At 33.7% G+C, this 18,132-nt stretch overlaps 9 protein-coding genes and 1 non-coding gene across 10 annotated transcripts; 5 read left to right on the top strand and 5 right to left on the bottom strand.

Annotated features, from left to right (window-relative positions):
- The first annotated feature begins 512 nt into the window (after positions 1-512).
- Positions 513-2,448, top strand: NAEGRDRAFT_78784 (homeobox transcription factor). Its single transcript, XM_002680273.1, has one exon. The coding sequence runs from the start codon at positions 757-759 to the stop codon at positions 2,428-2,430; it is 1,674 nt and encodes a 557-aa protein (XP_002680319.1). The 5' UTR covers positions 513-756; the 3' UTR covers positions 2,431-2,448.
- A 56-nt stretch (positions 2,449-2,504) lies between these two features.
- Positions 2,505-3,872, top strand: NAEGRDRAFT_64443 (uncharacterized protein; the record flags this gene model as incomplete). Its single annotated transcript, XM_002680272.1, has 1 exon — positions 2,505-3,872. The coding sequence occupies one exon, from the start codon at positions 2,505-2,507 to the stop codon at positions 3,870-3,872; it is 1,368 nt and encodes a 455-aa protein (XP_002680318.1).
- A 252-nt stretch (positions 3,873-4,124) lies between these two features.
- On the bottom strand, positions 4,125-7,960 carry NAEGRDRAFT_64442 (uncharacterized protein; the record flags this gene model as incomplete). The annotated part of the gene is made up of 5 exons (XM_002680147.1): positions 4,125-4,504; positions 4,543-6,103; positions 6,148-7,068; positions 7,114-7,179; positions 7,217-7,960. 5 exons carry the CDS (start codon positions 7,958-7,960, stop codon positions 4,125-4,127), a joined length of 3,672 nt encoding a protein of 1,223 aa, XP_002680193.1.
- A 221-nt stretch (positions 7,961-8,181) lies between these two features.
- NAEGRDRAFT_78783 (ribosome biogenesis regulatory protein) lies at positions 8,182-9,293 on the top strand (the record flags this gene model as incomplete). Its single annotated transcript, XM_002680271.1, has 1 exon — positions 8,182-9,293. The coding sequence occupies one exon, from the start codon at positions 8,182-8,184 to the stop codon at positions 9,277-9,279; it is 1,098 nt and encodes a 365-aa protein (XP_002680317.1). The 3' UTR covers positions 9,280-9,293.
- Positions 9,294-9,440: 147 nt separating this feature from the next.
- On the top strand, positions 9,441-12,136 carry NAEGRDRAFT_57288 (chromatin assembly factor-1 p105 subunit; the record flags this gene model as incomplete). The annotated part of the gene is made up of 1 exon (XM_002680270.1): positions 9,441-12,136. One exon carries the CDS (start codon positions 9,441-9,443, stop codon positions 12,117-12,119), a length of 2,679 nt encoding a protein of 892 aa, XP_002680316.1. The 3' UTR covers positions 12,120-12,136.
- A 47-nt stretch (positions 12,137-12,183) lies between these two features.
- NAEGRDRAFT_78781 (diacylglycerol kinase) lies at positions 12,184-13,933 on the top strand (the record flags this gene model as incomplete). Its single annotated transcript, XM_002680269.1, has 1 exon — positions 12,184-13,933. One exon carries the CDS (start codon positions 12,184-12,186, stop codon positions 13,915-13,917), a length of 1,734 nt encoding a protein of 577 aa, XP_002680315.1. The 3' UTR covers positions 13,918-13,933.
- Positions 13,934-13,987: 54 nt separating this feature from the next.
- Positions 13,988-14,060, bottom strand: NAEGRDRAFT_t160. Its single transcript has one exon. It is a non-coding gene; the product is annotated as a tRNA-Ala (tRNA).
- Positions 14,061-14,184: 124 nt separating this feature from the next.
- Positions 14,185-15,201, bottom strand: NAEGRDRAFT_47061 (uncharacterized protein; the record flags this gene model as incomplete). Its single annotated transcript, XM_002680146.1, has 1 exon — positions 14,185-15,201. One exon carries the CDS (start codon positions 15,199-15,201, stop codon positions 14,185-14,187), a length of 1,017 nt encoding a protein of 338 aa, XP_002680192.1.
- A 19-nt stretch (positions 15,202-15,220) lies between these two features.
- On the bottom strand, positions 15,221-17,198 carry NAEGRDRAFT_78780 (uncharacterized protein; the record flags this gene model as incomplete). Its single annotated transcript, XM_002680145.1, has 1 exon — positions 15,221-17,198. One exon carries the CDS (start codon positions 17,196-17,198, stop codon positions 15,462-15,464), a length of 1,737 nt encoding a protein of 578 aa, XP_002680191.1. The 3' UTR covers positions 15,221-15,461.
- Positions 17,199-17,477: 279 nt separating this feature from the next.
- On the bottom strand, positions 17,478-18,026 carry NAEGRDRAFT_64436 (uncharacterized protein; the record flags this gene model as incomplete). The annotated part of the gene is made up of 1 exon (XM_002680144.1): positions 17,478-18,026. One exon carries the CDS (start codon positions 18,024-18,026, stop codon positions 17,478-17,480), a length of 549 nt encoding a protein of 182 aa, XP_002680190.1.
- Between the last annotated feature and the right edge of the window lie 106 nt (positions 18,027-18,132).

Genomic DNA, 18,132 nt, shown 5'->3' with positions numbered 1-18,132 from the left:
ATCTTGAATAAATTTTGATTCGTGGCAAAGAAATCAAGTTTGCATTGTGTTTAGCAGGATGATTGCCTTATTGTTTTAAAACTCTATTAGGAATATTTTGTTCCTCTATTTCCTTTAAATTTTGTGAAACGTTGTATACAATGAAATGATTGGTTCCTAATAAAGTTTCCATCATGATTGAATATTATTATTAAAAAACTCATATATTATTTTAAATACAATCAAAATCTAATAATATTACTACTTGGATTCAATAATGAAATTAACTGAAAGAGAATGTCCTTCTCTAAAAGTCATATTTACACTCAATCAAGAGCCACTCATCATATTTCTCTCCCAAAATCATCAATTTGTAATCTGCCTTGGCAAAATTGTAAACCCTAGTGTCTATTATTAATACTAATATTACAAGCAACAACAAGTAACAACAAAATACAACACTCGCCGAGAACGATTGAGGCAAGACGTTTGAAAATCTTGTCTATCCAAAACAGAGAATCGCAAACCACAAAACAAAAAGCACCAACATTAAAAATAGTGCAAGCTTTATTCAAATCATCATTTGGCACTGAATCAGTTATCTTTGAATTTGGTATTCTCCTCATCAATTTAATTTTCAATATCGGAAAGTGTATAACCACCTCACTACAATCCAATATTAATATTTGTAAAACACTGTAAATATATGCCCTTGTAAATATATACAAATTGTAAAATTACCCAAAGTCTGAAATTGTAAATTGAATATAATTGACCATGACCTTATCAACTCAAATTAATTGTAATCTGATGGAAGAACAATATGAAAAGAAAATGGGAGAAGAACCAATTGTCTTACTGAATATGAATCCTTCCACTAACAAGCAAGAACCATGTCTTGTTGATTATGAAGAAGAGAATTTACTGGTAGAAAATCAAAGGCTTGAAAATTTGGTTATTGATAATATTTCAACTGCAACCATACAACCAGCCAACAATAGTCAACAAGATGAAGAAGTAGACTTTGAGTCTTTGCAACCTTCCGATGATTTGTTTTGTCCAATAAGTGATATAATAATGGTAGAGCCCTATTTGGCTGGAGATGGAAGAACATATGAGAAGGAACTGATTAGTCAATGGTTGATAAATCACAATTCAGAGTCTCCATTCACTAGAGAGAATATTGGAACTCAAACTATTGAGAATGTTCATATTAAGAATGAAATTCAACGATTTTTTGAGAATTTGAAACATTCCAAAGTTTGTCCTTTCCAATATCACTTGTCCAATGATGTGTTTCTTCCTTGTAATTCTGTGGTTGAGTTTCAATGGGCTGTTGTTAATAAGGATAGAAATTTGGCAAGAGAAATTTATCAGAATGATGTGAGATTGTTGCTCTATTCACCTGAAATGTTAAGCGAATTGGTAAATTACAATATAAGCCAATTGACCAAGCCAAATAAGCTTTGTAAGAAGACTCTGATTGACTATACTCTGAATGGCTATGAATTGGCATGTAAGCTAGGTACCACAGAGATGGTAGAGGAAATGTACATGTTCCTATTGGAGTCCAGACTGCAGAGAAACATTCCACCACTTTTGAATGACCTGACACCAAACCAAAACATTAACAGAATTGTTCTCAACAAGGCACTCACTGAAGAAATCAGAAGAGAGACTATTGATTTGGAAAAGTTGAGAAGACTGATTGAATTTGGAGCCCAACCTCACAAGTACGATATTAATGGGAGAAATGCAATCTATGTTCTTTTATCGTGTCAAGACAATGTTGAGGCATTCAAAGTTCTCTTTGAAAATAATTACAAGCAATACTTGATTCGAGAAAAATCAAACCCTAACGAATACTTCCTCTACTCTGCCACTAAATTTAACAGATCCAACATTGTAAAATATATAATGACTAACTATCCTAACGATTTTGACTTTGCCATTCAACATGGAGCCTGTTTTGAGTCCCCTCTTCATGCTGCAGTAAGAAATAACAATGAAGAGTTGCTTTCATTCCTTCTTAGTCAACCTAATGTGGGCGTGGACACTTTGGACAAGAATAACCGTTCGCCATTCATGTTGGCTTGTAAATTGGGGTTATTCTCTGTGACTAAACTTCTCTACAGCTATGGAGCTCAAATAGATTTATGTGATGATGAATTAGAAACTGGCTTACATTATGCAGCTGAGAGAAATTGGTGCCCAATCATTGAGTTACTGATTTCCAATGGTGCAGATGTCAATTTTAGAAACAAGAGAGGTCAAACACCTTACAGTGTTGCATCTTACGAAACTACAAGGAATCTCATTCATTATCTCTCTGCCAGACAATTGAATTTTGTTTTCAAGCATGTGAGGAGAGTTGAACAGGAGAATTTATTCCTCAAATCTCAATTAGAAATGCTTCTTGATAGAGTTTCAAAATTAGAAAACAAACAATAAACTAACAAATGTGTGATTACCAAATGTTATAATTATTATGCAATAGTTTAATTAGTATTATATTAATTAAAAAAATGTCTCGACAACATTCAATTATTTATGAAGTTACTTCCGACAATATTGAAGAGAGTGAAGAAGAAATTCAAGCATTTATAAATAGTCAAATAGGAGAAACCAGCAGAGAAACAACAACAACAACAATTGAACAATGCAACAATAATACGAACCAGTTAGATATTTTCGACTATTTTAAAATTACCAATGATGAGCCTCGGGTTAGATGTATTGAATTGCCAAGAGTACTCACGGAGGAATACAATAATTTAATTTATAAGTTTGAATTGGAAATTGCAAAGAATAATTTCAATATAGCTGAGGAATATATTAATCAGGCTATTAGTAAGATCCCTTTCTATCCGTATGGTTATTTCCGAAAAGCTTCATTGTTTTGGTCGATTGGTGATTATAGGACTCATATTAGAAATTTAGTTTATGGAATTTATACTTGCACTGATTTTCAAAATAACTTTGAAAAGTACAAGAATATCTACAAGGAGATGGAGGAATATAGATCGGAAGTATTTCAAAATAATTATTTTAATATCGATTATTGGCTTTGTTTATTTGGTGCCTCCATGGCCTTGCAGGAGAAGAAACAACAATTATGTATCAAGAGTTATGAAAATGCATTGGAATTTGTTCTCTCAGAGGACCACCAAGTAAAACTTGCCAATTCTGATTTGAATACAGTTCTCCATAGGTATGAATGCTTCTATACAATATACAATTGGTTGGGCATAGCTCACTCAGATATGGAACGATTTGATTTGGAAATTGATTTTTACAAGAAGGCCTTGGATACTAACTTTAATACAGAAACTCTTCCTAAATTGGAACAGTTTCAACTTGCTGGTTTGTTCAATAATATAGGAGGAGGGTTATTCTCTATGAATAATCCTATGCAAGCTATTGAACAATACAATATGGGTAGTAGCTATTTCTCAGAACACTCTCTATTATTTCTGAATAGAGCAGATGCCTATCATCAACTTGGAAAATTCAAGGAGGCAATTCTTGACTTTGAGAAATGTACTGCCTTGTGTAAATACAAGGAGACAATGATTGATTATTTGGTGAATTTGGCTGATTCATATTTTTCAATTGGTAATTTCAAGAGAGCGAATCAAATTTTCATGGATTGCTACCAAAAGTATGGAATTAAGAGAGCTAGTCCATTCCTGGTCGAGGTTGACATGTTGTCGATATGGCAACAAGACAGCGACAAGTTTTTACGTTTTCTGAATGAAGCCATTGACAATGTTGGAGACAATGTACAAATGCTGAAACGATTATTGATAAGAAAATATTTTTTGGAGGAAACAGATGAGTTATACGATAAGATTGTTAATTTCCAAAATGGACTATTGGAGAGGATTTCTTAATACACTAGCTTGTGACTCTTTTATTCAAGTATTCTTGATCTTGCACAAAGTTTAAGGTATGCCTAAAAATTCACCTGGTACAAAATTGCTACTGCCCAAATAATACAGTGAACAGTTGAATATGTGGGTGTCGATACTAATCTTGTCCATATTGAAGAGGCACAACAAAATTTTGGGTCTATTCATCATGGAGTGTCTGCTACTTTCGTTCATTCGACAGTTGAGGACTTTTTTGCAACCATATTGTCCAAGTTACATCTTGGAATATTTTTCTCTACGAAAATATTGCTCTATAAATTGAATTATTAATTGATTATTCCTCTCACACAATCTATTATCGCCATCAAAGCAGTCCAAACCATAACAGAATAGAATTTTGCTATTTTTCAGCCCATCAATAAGCTTGCTAGAGCCACCCCTCGTTCCGAACATTGATAGGGGCCATCTGTTATTCTCCTTAAATGAAAATCCATTCATTCTCAAACTCTCCTCCACCATTGAAAATATGATAGGCCTAAGGTTGTAATCTGGTCTTTTTGTGAATAGAATTAAATATAATTGGTTGTTATACTTTTGAATAATAGCTCGTTCTTTAAGCTTGTGTTGGAATATTCCCTCAATCATATCCAAATCTAGAACAATTTAATATTGTGAAACAAATAAAACTTACTATAGTAAACATTATCTGAAATGAATGGTCTAAAACAAAAGTTATTTTGAATGTAGAAAATATTGGTCTTGATAGTGGTTTGTACGTTATCAATTAATATTCCAAGAGAATCATGTTTGAAATGGAACTTGACCTTCTTCTCCCTGAGGGATGATGAAAATCTAAATCTAAAATCAATTAATTGCAATTGTACACATTGAGCAGTCAAGTCTATTCTTAGTTCCAAATACTTGAGAACTTCAGTAAGGTCTTCAATTTTACCAATCGATGTAATACTCTCCAGCTCATCCAATAAGACTGAATATAAAATGTTATCGAACAGGGCCAAAGAAGTTGGTTTCTTGGTGCTACTCTCACGTTTTTGTACCATCTTGTGTACTTGAACATAAAAATCAAACTCCTCTTTCAACCTTAGACATTTGGTGAGTGATTCTCGAACATCTTTTGGCATTTCCACTTGTCTGTATTGTTCTATAAGATTATTTCTTAATTGATTTGATTGTTCCAAGGTGTTAGACCTTTCGTTCGTGTCGAATACTGAATTTTCCATACCTGTGAGTATAACCTCTTCCTTACGGGATTCAAACAAAGGTCTCTTTCTAACAATTGCAGAAACTCCCTCTATCACAATTTGATTTTTTTCATTGATTGTCGAAAAGGTCCATGGTTTCATAATCTCACGTTCAAGTGAATAATGTCCAGAGTTTGAGAAATTTCTTACCAAAAGAGGAGATTGAACATGATCCTCTTGTATCAACTGGTATATAAATTTGACTTTCTTTGATAGAGTATGGATGGTCTCAATAGGTAAACCTGTTCCAATAGTTATTATTCCGTGTAAATTCCAATGGTTATTGTGGTTTTGCTTTCCAATCTGGGAGAATGTATTTTTCAGGTTCTTTAGTGTATTTGACATGGTCCAGTCTGTTATTAGCCCTTCATATTCAATGTTAATATTGTTCAAATGTTCACTGTCAATAACAGTGTTATGGTTTGGATACTTATAGTTAAAAGTTACCGAGTCAAGAATTTCTGATATCCAATTTATGGTATGTGTATCACTAATGATAATATCTGGTTGCAACTCTCCTAAATTTTTTAGCATTGTTTCCTTTTCAGTTATAGGAATAAAAGAAAAGGAGAGGGCATTTTCAAAACAAAATGCAAGCAAATACATTGTTAGCATACTGAAACCATTGGACATTATCATAACATTAACTTTCTTGGGTGTAGTATCACTTGATTTTGTTTGCTTGATATGATTGAGTAAATCTTTAAATTGTTCATTCAATGAATCAATCACTCTCTCAAAAGTTGAGCCTGTTATGCATCCAACTTGAGTTCCATGGTAAGTCATGTAGAGAAGGTCATTTCTTTTGTCTCTGCTTGAATATTTAGATATTGTAGATTGTCTAACATTCTCTATATCTGCAGAATCCAACTCGCTCGTCCTACTTTTAATAGATTCCTTGTAATTAACCACATGCATATTGGTATCTATATTAGATGGAATGTAATCCCACGAGGTGACATGGGATGGCTTGTTATTTACACTAATTTGCTAAAAGAGATTATAAATTAATTCATTCTAACTTTTCAACTTACTTTGATAGGTTTGAGAATATTAGAAATTGGATCCTTCTTAAAAGAAGTAGTTCCTTTTTCGCTTTGAAAAGATGACTCGTTATTTCCATAGTACAATAGCTTACTAATATTCGATTGGTTGCTACCAAGTATTTTGGAAACAATCCTGTGATCTGCTGAGGCAATAACAGGAAGGGAACAGTATTGAGAAATATTGGAAATCAAATCCTGAATATTATCTATTTTCTCAAAGGATGTCACGAATGGTAGTCCCATGAAGAAACAAGAAGAAATAATCATTATTAGCTCTTTGGATATGGCAGAATGTTGTGTGAAGGAATGAAATAATCCAAGACATTGATCTTCATGTTTGACCTTCACTAAATCATTCTCAAAAAGGTAAACTAGACGAGATAAATGATCCAGAAATTCTTCGACCGCAACAGGTTTTACGCATTCAGTATACGAGTCATAATACCAAAATAAAGTTTTTAAACCAGCCAAATGCCTTCTGGTAAAGTAATACTTTTGGAATCTATTTAGCATGGTAGAATTCTGTACCTTATCTACTTTGGTGCCCTTATATTCTGGAATTTGATATTTAACATCCTCTGTTATTGGATAGAAAAGCCTGTTCATTTCCTCTCTTGTCATTGGTGGTACAAAGGTAGTTCTTGCATAGTGCATTGCAAGAAGAGGAAGTTTTCCATCCAAATCCAAAGAAGGTGGTAATCCATTCCTTACTCTGTCATGAAAATCTTGATAAATCATTGTCCTCAGTGGTTCGTAAGTATCAAGTGATTTAAAATCAAAAGTTTCCTCTTCTTTTCTCTTGTCAATTGGAACGAATAGCCCTTTGTAGGATTCTACAGATCTAGTTGACTCTGGAGCCCAAAAATACGAATATTTATGATAAAAGTGTAAATAGTACTTGGCATCCATCTAGTCAACAGTATGAAACAAAAGTGAAATTATCCAAAAACCTACCAAATATTTCTCAAAATTCTCAATAATCATACTACGAGCTGATTTACTTGGAATATGTCTCAAATACTTTACATTTCTAATTAAAATATCAAACTCTACTAACCTTAATATCCTGTATATATTTAAAGTATTCCTTGTACTTTTGCATGTAGCTCACTGCTTGTTGTAGTGCACGTTCCTCATCAGTCAATTCTTCATTCTTATCACCTCTATAAATTTCAATATCTTTCTGGGTTGGCTTTTCCTCATCGTAAACTAATCGAACTGGTTGATTTTCCTCGATATCTCTCGGATCTACCTTCAAGTTTTTCGAATTATTAATTAATTTCCTATTCAATTCTTGTTGTTGTTTCAATTTTGATGCATGAGAATATTTGGATTTATCAAATCTTCTCAATGTTGAGGAAACTACCTTTGATTTATCATTCTCTCCTCCATAGAGCATCTTTACTCGATTGGTAAGAACAATAGGCTCTGGTCTATCAGAATACTCAACATCCATCTTTTGATTCATATTAATTTTCCTTCCAAGGCTTGTTACTTCCTCACTCAAATTAAAGTAATCCTTCCCTACCAATTGTTCAATTTCCTTCATTATTCTATCCTCTGTAATGATGGATTCGATGGCTTTCCTTTTGGATGGAGTAATTTCCGAATCATTTGATAATTTCTCACCAATGAATTGAATGATTCTTCTAGCAGATCGCATTGGTAAAGTTTCCAACGAATCATCAATATAGGCATTCTCTCCACCATTCTCCTTTCCAATACTTGTATTGTTGTTGACCATGTTATTAGTACTACTATTATTGTTATTAAATTTTGTTTCCTCTACATTGTTTTGCATTTTTTTAATTCCTTCTACATAATGTTTAATTAAATTCTATTTAATATTATGAAATGATTGTAATATTGAACAATATGTATCTTATATTTAAAACTTTTAAACAATACCATCTACTTAGGATTAGAATTTAAAATCACTAAATAAAAAATAATATTCCTGATGGTGATGATATTCGTTTTCGCTTCATCAAAAATTTAGTTGAAAAAATAACTTCAAAAAAAATGGTTGCACGTTCACTCAACAAAACCTCATCGCAACAAACCTTTAAAGCATCATCTGTGGAGAAGACCGATGATTTGGAATATGATATTGGTCATTTAATGTGTTTAGATGTACATCCGATTGAAACTCCATCACAAGATCAACTTCTTAACAGTGCTAGAGACAATGTACAATTATTAGTAAATCGTCTTTTCCAAATTGAAAATATTACACATGAAGAAACAGGTCTTTATGCCGAATTACCTGACCCAGAGTTCCGTTTACCTAGAGGAAAACCATGTCCAAAGAAACGAGAAATGACCCGATTTGAAAAATACCAACAAGAAAAGGGTCTCCGTGTTAGAGGAAAGAATGAAAGGGATGCTTTGGTTTATGATGAAGTACATGACGAATTTAGACCTAGATTTGGTTGGAAGAAGGCCAATAATGCTGCTGAAAATGATATAATTATACCAGCTAAGGCAGGTGACGAGAAATTCGAAGATCCATTCTTACAAAGACAATTAGAAAAGAAGGAAAAGAAGAGACTACAACTTAAAAATCAAGTCACAAATATCGGTAAAGGAGCTGCTAAGAAGGGTTCAAATGATGCTGAAAAGGAAAATAGAGCTCTTGCTATGAAAAACAAATATAATCCAACTGCTCCATCATCTTTGAAGATTTCTAACGTTAATGGAGGTAAAATTAATCCAAAGCGAGCACATCTTGGAATGAAGGATGATTTTCTTAATGCATATGATTTTGCCAGAGTGAGTACAGCAAGTATGGGTAAATTTGATACACAAGTTAAAGACGAAAAGTCAATGCCTGTCAAGAAGGGTATTTCACACTTGGTAGCTTCTGGATCAAAATCAAAGGATGAAAAGACTAAGGCTATGAAGATCAGTAGTAGAATTTTAAAGGAAAACTCCAAGAAAAAGACAGGTCAATTAAAGACAAACGCCATCAATATCTTCCAACATTTGACAGAAAAAGATACCAGAAAGACCAAGAAGGTACATCTTATGGCCCAAGCTAAAGGTCATTACAAAGTCAAAGGAAGCAAGGCACCAAGAAAAGACTCTAAAGATTTCCAAATTGCAAAGAAGAAGAAATAATTAAAGAATATTTCAAAATTTCAAAATTCAAACTTTTTCTGTTTATTGGAAGAAACATTAACAATTTAATCTATGTTTTCAAAAATATTAGTTGAAATTTAACAAAAAAATTCGAATTTAACTTGCCGCCAAAATTATTCCTTTCAAAAAATTTAAAAAAAATGGAAGAACAACAACAACCAAAAGCCATTGCAGAAAAAATTAACTGGATTTCTTCTGAACAACCTGTTTTTTCTATTGATGTTCATCCCGATAATAGTAGATTTTTAACTTGTTCAGATGAGTTGATCAACATATGGAAAGCTACTTCTTACATCAACTCTACAAAACCATCAGGTGATACTGCAATCACAGAGACCGAATTATCTTCATCAGTCGCTACTATTAAAACAGAATCGGATTTCTGTATCCAGAAAATTGGTGGAAATACTAATTGTGCAAGGTTTAGTCCAGATGGTAAATTTATTGCAGCCAATTCTGATGACTTTTCTGTTAGTGTGTACAAGGTCTCCAAAGCAAATACTGATAAAGAGAGTTGGAAGAGGATCAAACATTTCAAGACTCACACAAGTGATGTGCTGTCTATTGCTTGGAGTGGTGACTCACGATATTTAGCTTCTTGTTCAATTGACAATTCTGTAGTAGTCTATGATATGAGAGCAAAAAATGTTGGTGATATTGTATTGAAATCCAGCGACCACAATGAATTTGTGAAAGGTGTTACCTTTGATCCTATCGGAAAGTATCTTGTATCTCAATCGGATCATTCTGTATTTATTTGGGCCCTTAATGATGGTGTTTTTCAATTTCACAAAAGGATTAGTAATGTATTCGGTAAGGTTGATATTGCTGTTTACAAACCTTCATTTTCTCCTTGTGGTCAATTCTTGATTATTCCAAATGCATACACAAAGACTGTTTATTGTGCAAATATTTATATGAGACAGGACGATTTCTCCCAATGTATCCCTTTCCACAATAATCACCCTGTTTGGTTTACTGCTTTTAATCCATGTATTTTCAAGAAGAAAGCCAAACCTTGGACTTTCTTTGCAGTGAGCACTGAAGATACGATAAGCGTTTTTTCTTCTGAAATTCCAAAGCCAATGATTCATATTAACAATATTTGTAAACAGTCAATTAGTGACATTGTATGGAGTGCAGATGGGTTGTCTTTATTAGTATCAAGTAATGATGGTTCAGTACACTCAATCACATTCCCTTCAGGCTTCTTTGGAAATCCATTAAGTCAAAGAGAAAAAAAAGAATACCTCGAACAATATTACGGAGACATGGAGCTTGGTACAGTTTTGTCTGAATATCCTAGCACCATTTTTGCAATTCCTCAACTTGGAGAAATTGCACCTCTTCCACAATTGCAGTCTAATCCTTTAGCTTCTCTAGCAACCTCTAGTAGTTCTAACAATGTCATACCACCAAAACCAAAACCATCAGTTACACAACGAACTGAAATAGTTAATGGTAAAAAGAGAATTGTACCAGTACATACTTCTTTTGATGATGATGAAGAAGAGGAGGAAAACACTCTCAAAAATTTTGCTACTGGTCCATTCAATATTGATACGCAAAAGGAAAACATGTTGAATGATGTAATTTCAAATAGAATAGGAGTTAATGCTGTGGAGACATCAATTGGATTTGCCCCTAGTACATATTCAACATCTGACATTTTGAAAGTAACAACCGAAGTAACAAAGAAAAGAACACGTATTGAACCAGAAGATAATTCGAAAAAGAATAAGAAAAAAACAAAGAATCCAATTAATCCTTTAAGGGATTTATCTACCATTACTGCTGAGCCACTCTATTTAAGACTTAATGCCAGAGATGAATTATTCTGCTCACTGGAGGGTATTGTTGAATTGAAACGAAACAACGCTCTAGAATGGAAGAGCACAGTTTCAGGAACGGGTAGCGTCCTTCATAGTTATCCAAACTTGGCTGCTGGTACTCAATTCTTTATTGCTGTATGTACATTCCCTTCCAATCAGTGCCATGTTTTTTCAACAGAGTCTGGTATGAGATTATTACCTCCATTAGTTTTAGATTCAAAGATTGAACATGTAAATTGTTCAGGAGATTTCTTGGCAGCTTACACTGCAGAGCTAATGTTTTATGTGTGGGATGTCAGGAAGCAAAAGTGCCTTGTACGTTGCAGTGCAGACCCATTACTAAGCAACACGTCCATTACTTCTGTAGAGATGAGAATTGTTGATGATATTGCTGTGACAGCTAAAGGTGTTGGTATTGTAACATTAACTAGTGGTGAATCTTTTGCTTTTGATGTAAATTTGAACACATGGATTTGTGTTGCCGATTCACATTCAGTATTTTCTCCTTTCCTTTCTCAAGGCAGAGTAAACCTTGAAGAAATTGAGGATGTTAATTTTGAAGATGCTGAAGTGACACTCAAAGTATTAAGAAACAAGGCTGCCAAAGCAGTGCAAAAATTCAGACTTGAACATCCAGAAATAACACCAACAACAGAAACTGCTAACATTGATATCATAGATGACCTAGAGCTTGCCATGACATCTGCAGCAGCAATTGGAGATATTGGAAGTTACATGTATGCTGTTCAATCCTATGCAAAACATTTGGCAAAGATTAATAATAACAGACTGACTGATCTCTTCCGTTCTCTCTTAGGTCCTTGGGATCCAAAATCTACATCCACAAATTGGAATCCACTCATTGCTGGAACTCCAAAGAGATTGATTCTCCAACACCTCGTCACCATGTTAAGCTCCTCGCCTGACTTGTTGATAAAGAGAATTTGCTCTGATTTTGCAAATCTCTTAGCCGAAATCAATAAATAAACCACTCAATACTTCCGAATTGAACGATTTAACACTATTATCCAAAATCATTGTTAGAAAAAATATGTTGGATAACACTTGGTTATTTACTGCCTTGGTGATTGCTGTGGTGATAGTTGTCGGATATTTGTGGAAGAAGAATAATAAGAAGAATAGCTCTCCCTATCAACAGATGAGTGAAATACTCAACAAACATGCTAATCGGGATAAACACATACTCTACTTGGAAAAGAAGGGACAATCCTTGATGAAAGCTGCCAATATGACAGTAGACTATAAAGTACAGGACGGACAAGGCTATTCAAATATAATTTCTGATTGTACTGTTGAAGTTTTTGATGAACAATTAATTATTACCTCCAGTAATAACCAGCAAGAAACCAGAATTATTCCTCTCTATGAGTTTTATGCTGTCCATTCCGAAGAAGAAGATAGAGTGGTCTTGTTGAGTTTGAATTTAATTACCAATCACAAGGAAAAGATGACAATTAGTGGTCCTAGCTCGGAATTGGTTCAATCACTTGCTGATTTGTTAAAGAAGAAAATATTTAGAGTTGAATCTGGAGAGCAATTAGTTCAATCCAATAGAAAATTATTGATATTTATTAACCCAAAGAGTGGATCAGGTCAATCTTTACAAAATTTTGAGAATATTGTCAAGCCAATGATTACAGAAAGTCATATTGGAAATAATTTTGAGTTTATTGTTTCTAAGAGATCTGGTCACATTAAAGAATATTGTGAAAAAGAGTTGGATTTGAGTAAGGTTAATGAAATTATAGCTTGTGGTGGAGACGGTACTCTGAATGAAGTCATAAATGGTTTAATTCCAAGATTAGAAAAAGAAGGAAAATTGGATTTACTTTCAAAGATGAGATTTGGTGTCATTCCAACTGGAAGTGGTAATGCAGTGAGTTGTCATTTCCAAAAATTCTTGTTTGGATTCAACACCATAACCAATGACGAAAGCTTGGTCAAGAGAGGCACTCTATTTATTTGTAGAGGTCTTTGTTCTCCTATGGATTTGTGGACAGTCTTCCAACCTGGAAAAGGAAAGACTTATGGATTTGTTAGTTTTAGTTTTGGTGGCATTGCCGATGTGGATGTTGATACTGAATTTATTAGATTCATTGGAGATTTCAGATTCATTCTAGGATCTGTATGGTACGCTTGTTTTGGAAGATACTATACAGGTAATTTGACGATTGTTCAACCAAAGAAATATGAATACTTGAAGAAACAAAATGGAGCTGAAATTGAAGAATTCAAAGGAAATCACTCTATTAACAGTGCCTTTGTGCAAACTGATTTGAAATCAAAAATTGAATTGGACAGTCCAATATCACGTCAATTCCTCTCTAAAGAGTTAAAGGAAATGGGCCTGACCCAATATTTGGATAGTTCAAAGCAGGCAAGTATTGTTAATACTGAAGAATATGTAAAGCACGAAGAAGTCGACCAATCCTTCACCTATATGTTTGCAAGTAATGTCTCTCATGCTGCAGCAGATTTTGTAGCTTCCCATTTAAGCTTCCACAATGACAACCTTGTCGATTTGATGTATGTGAAGAAGCCTGCCAGTCCTCTTGAACTTTTATCTATTTTATTGAGCTGTGAGAAGGGAGACTATCATAACCATGACAAGTGGTTGTATCGTAAAATTAAGGCGATGTACTTTAAGCCAACCTCAACAAAGAAGAGTTATCTGACAATTGACGGAGAAGCTGTTGAGTATGTTCCAATAATATTGGAAAATATTGGAAGTCGGTTGAATTTCATTGGAGGTGACATTCATTAAAAAGTTTTGCTAATTTAAAAAGTAGGTCATTTCGAACTTTCTAATAAATGAACGTCTGCAAAAAGTAAGCTGGAGATGCGGGGTATCGATCCCCGTACCTCTTCCATGCTAAAGAAGCGCTCTACCATGTGAGCTACATCCCCTTACAATAAGATTAACCAATGCTTAATACAACATTTCCAATAGGCCTCATATGCTTCCTAATCACTTAAGTTACTTAATAAAATAGATAATAATAGTCCCACTCTACCATGTGAGCTACATTAATCACTCGAACTTTTTAAAGGCATTATCAACCTCGAAATCACATTTTCTCAAAATAATAAAATCATCAAGATTTTCTCTCATGCATATTTCAATGAATTTCTTTGATGACTTTAACTCATTATCAACATAGAAAAAGGCTCTTGCATTACTTTTGACTGCATTTGTGACAATTTCAAAATCAGCATTATGTGGAGGATGGGCAAACATCAATGCTCTTCCATCGTTTTTTACGGCTGTCAGAATAACATCTCTGTCAGCTTGTAAGTTTCGTGGTACGTGTTCAATTGAAATACCCACCCTTGACACCATCTCCAAAACTAATTCCTTATCCCACACATGTTTTTCCACTAATTGTGGAAAATTATTATCAAATGTTGTACAATTTCTTAAGAGTTGCAACAATGCATCTCTATTCCCTCTAAACGAATCAAAAAAAACAGAAAACAAATGATTCCCAACTTTGGGAAGCAATTCCATGCAAAATTCCAAGCTTTTGAACCAATCTGGGGACATGTATCTAAATAGGTAAACCAGATTCAATCTACTATTTTCCAACATTAGTTTCATCACGCCCATTCGCTCTTCATCAGTGAATAGATTCTTAGTTTGATTCAATATTCTCATACCAATTCTATTGCCACATGTGGAGGCAGCCCTCCTCACACATTCCAAATCTTTTTGAAAAGCACCTTTGATATAGGAATAGGAATTTCCATTCTGTTCAACAGCTGCCAAAGCCACCTCTCTATCTTGATTTCTCAATTTTCTTAATACAGTACCTTCTATTTGTACAACAAGCAAACCATAGTCCAAATCACGAACCAATCTCTCATCAACTTTTCGATGTTTCTTAAATCTTTCCACGGCTTTATAAATCAAAACAATTCTATCGGATTGTCTCAATTTAAGAGTTAATTTTTGATGGAGATTATTTTCTCTATCATCATGACAATGATCAAGGAGAAGCAATTTTACAGGCCTGTAATCTTCAGTAAGTGCTGATTCTATTTGCGTCATTTTTTTTTGATTTAATTTTAGAAAATGATAAAATAATATTATTTGGATTGTTCAAATTGTCAATAATGGAACTATTCAGAACAATGTTCAATAAACATTTAAAAAACATTTAAAATGGTTGTGGTGTTATAAATGCATCAATTGAATCCAATCAAAACGAACACTTGAGTCTTTTTACAATAGCTGTCCGAGTAGCTCCGTAAGAAACAATGAATTCAACCATTGATATTTCCTATTTGATTTTCTTCCTTCATCATAAACTACAGAATATTGCAATAGTTATTATTATTTCCAAATATCTTGTCGTCAGCAATGGTCCAACTTCTGGCCTCTGGTAGAAAAGGTCCATCGGTTACCCTGGCCTTTAATAAAAAGCAAGGATAACACAAGGAGTTGGCAGAAACGAATAAACATACATCACAATCAAAACACGACATGCATCTATGTTTGCTGTCCACCAGTGCATCACACATACCATCTCCAGAGAGCAATTTCTCTGCTTGATAACATAGAGGATAGAGACAACAACAAGTCATGGCACCCCACCAGCAACAGCAAGGAACACACCATAATGGAGCAGTGATAGTATTGAAGGTGCAGTACTTCATGCAACACAGATTGACTGAATCTAAGGTGGTAGGGAAGGTTGATACTTGGTCGCGAGGAACATGATGAGAGAAACCCTCAAGGGATGCACTTGGGTAGAAGGGTATTGTCACAATGTTATTTCTAATTATGGCAACAGTTCTGTAGAATTCAAGGGTTTGAAATTTGAGAACAAAATTGTTCCTATTCGATACAAAAGTAATCCTCTGCTCTTTCTGGTGATATATTGGTAGGTTGTGTATGTTTCTGTACTTGGTGAGATATTCCTCTGAAATATTCAACGCATCCTCCAACAAGTGATAGAGAATGATTGAAGAGAACTCGAGTCTAATATTGTTGGTAAATACATTCCATGGTATGAGTGATAGGTTCTCAGTAATTCCCAAAGCAGTGCGTATTTTAGGGTGAAAGTATGGCCTCTCTATGGAAGAATATCGAATCAGGTTGGTATTGTTGGAGAGTATACTCGTTGTGAAATGCATTATTATATTTCTTGAAATGGTCAAATAGTCAATCAAGTCAGTAATAGAACCTTCTTGTGAGATTTTTTGTAATTCATCCAACTCTTTCCCATTATATATTTGTTGCAATTCAAAGTCTCCATATTTTTCTGCATACTTGATGAAGTTCAGAAAAGAAGAACGAATAATTCCATAAGCTTGAGATTCTGAACTCTTCTCTATTTCACATCTAACAGAAGTTGAATCTAGTTTGGGAACTATGACATTATCCCATACTTCGAATAGATTAAAGTATTTACAAGTGTAAATTTCTGTTTCTCCCAATGTGGAGTTAGTGACTAATTGAAAATGAAATTTGAATTTTTTGAAGAAACGAAATGCATTGATTTTCTTCCTTTTATCAAAGTTCCGATAATTATTCAATGTCAGTGAATCTTTAGAATTAAACTTCCAATGTAGCAGTTGCTTTATCAAATCATGATTGGCAGAATGTTTTTCATCATCCAACAAGTATTGCCTTTCGTCTGAATTCTGCTCCACAATGTGTGGAAGAAAATTCAAAATATGTTCAGTATTCTTCTCTTCAGTAGTAGTTGGAAAATCAAACTCCAATTCAAATTCAGTCTTGGAAATTGCTTCAAATCTTCTTCCGAATAATCTTTTTAAACAATTGCTAAATTGATCTCCAAATTCATCACGATCGGAGGACTGAGTAGAAAGCCTACATAGTTGAATATACATCTTTGGCACAAACATTGATCCGAACACTTCCCGAAAGTAATCAGTATATTGATGATTATAATTTACTGAAAACAAGTGGGAAAAGTACTTGGAAACACATTTCAATATTTGAGCAGATTTTCCTCGGTGATTGTCAGGAAGAAATGAGAAGATGGAAGCAAGAGAATCCAAGTCAAGGAGTTGAATCATTTTTTTTATGTGATGTGAGATAGATTGGATCTTTTTAGAACTCGAAATGTATTCTTTGGTTTTCTTCTTGTTTTCTTTCTTGGTTTAAGAAAATCACGATAATATCATAAAAATCTTGTAATTAATGTTATCTTCCTTATTAATGTGAAAAATTAGTTCTTCTTTAATAGAAGAAAATATTGATGAAGATAAGTTGAGTTTCAACTAGATTCTAATAGTGAGCTAATTGAGGAGATTAGCTTATTCTTACTGATCAAATTGATATTTCCTAAATCCTTTTTATTCATCTTCAGAATACTTGAATTCAAATGTCACATCAGTCAATTTATCCCTTTTTATCACTCCTCTCGTATCCGAAAGAAAATTTAATACTGAATAATTAGCTCCATACTCAATATTACTCCAATTAACCGTATCCGGCTTTGCAACTCCTCTCACCTTTGTTTTCGGTGTAAATTCTCCATATGCCTTAATCACTTGATCAACTTCCTCAGTAGAAATATTATACGAATATTTCTTTAATAATTCTTCCACTTGTTTACTTCTTTCCTGATCAATGGCTAAACAGGGATGCAAATCTTTGGGTCCAAGTTCATTCCGAATCATTGTATCATAATATCTCACCCATATATCCCAATCTTCCAATAGTAATTTGAGAAAATTTGTATCATAAATTGGTTTCAAATAATAAAAGGGTTCAAAATCGTTATCGATTGTTCCATGTTTCTCGTAAATGTGTGGCTGATCGAAGAGATTGGCCACTCCATGCAATGGGCAATCATAATAATCGCTCATGGTTAAAACAAGTTGATTTTTGCTTGTTGCCATTTTTTTTTGTTTGTAGATTTTCATTGGTGGATATCTTGTTGTAAACGAAACCAAATATTCTTAAACCTGCAAGTTGGCTTTTAAAAGAAAAAAAAAGATCTTTCCT

Source organism: Naegleria gruberi (assembly GCF_000004985.1).
Source record: "Naegleria gruberi genomic scaffold NAEGRscaffold_10, whole genome shotgun sequence".
NCBI lineage: Eukaryota > Heterolobosea > Eutetramitea > Acrasida > Naegleriidae > Naegleria > Naegleria gruberi.
This window is presented reverse-complemented; position numbering and strand designations above follow the sequence as displayed.

Coding starts and splice junctions, on each gene's coding strand:
- NAEGRDRAFT_78784 (XM_002680273.1), top strand. CDS start 757: ATGACCTTATCAACTCAAATTAATTGTAATCTGATGGAAGAACAATAT.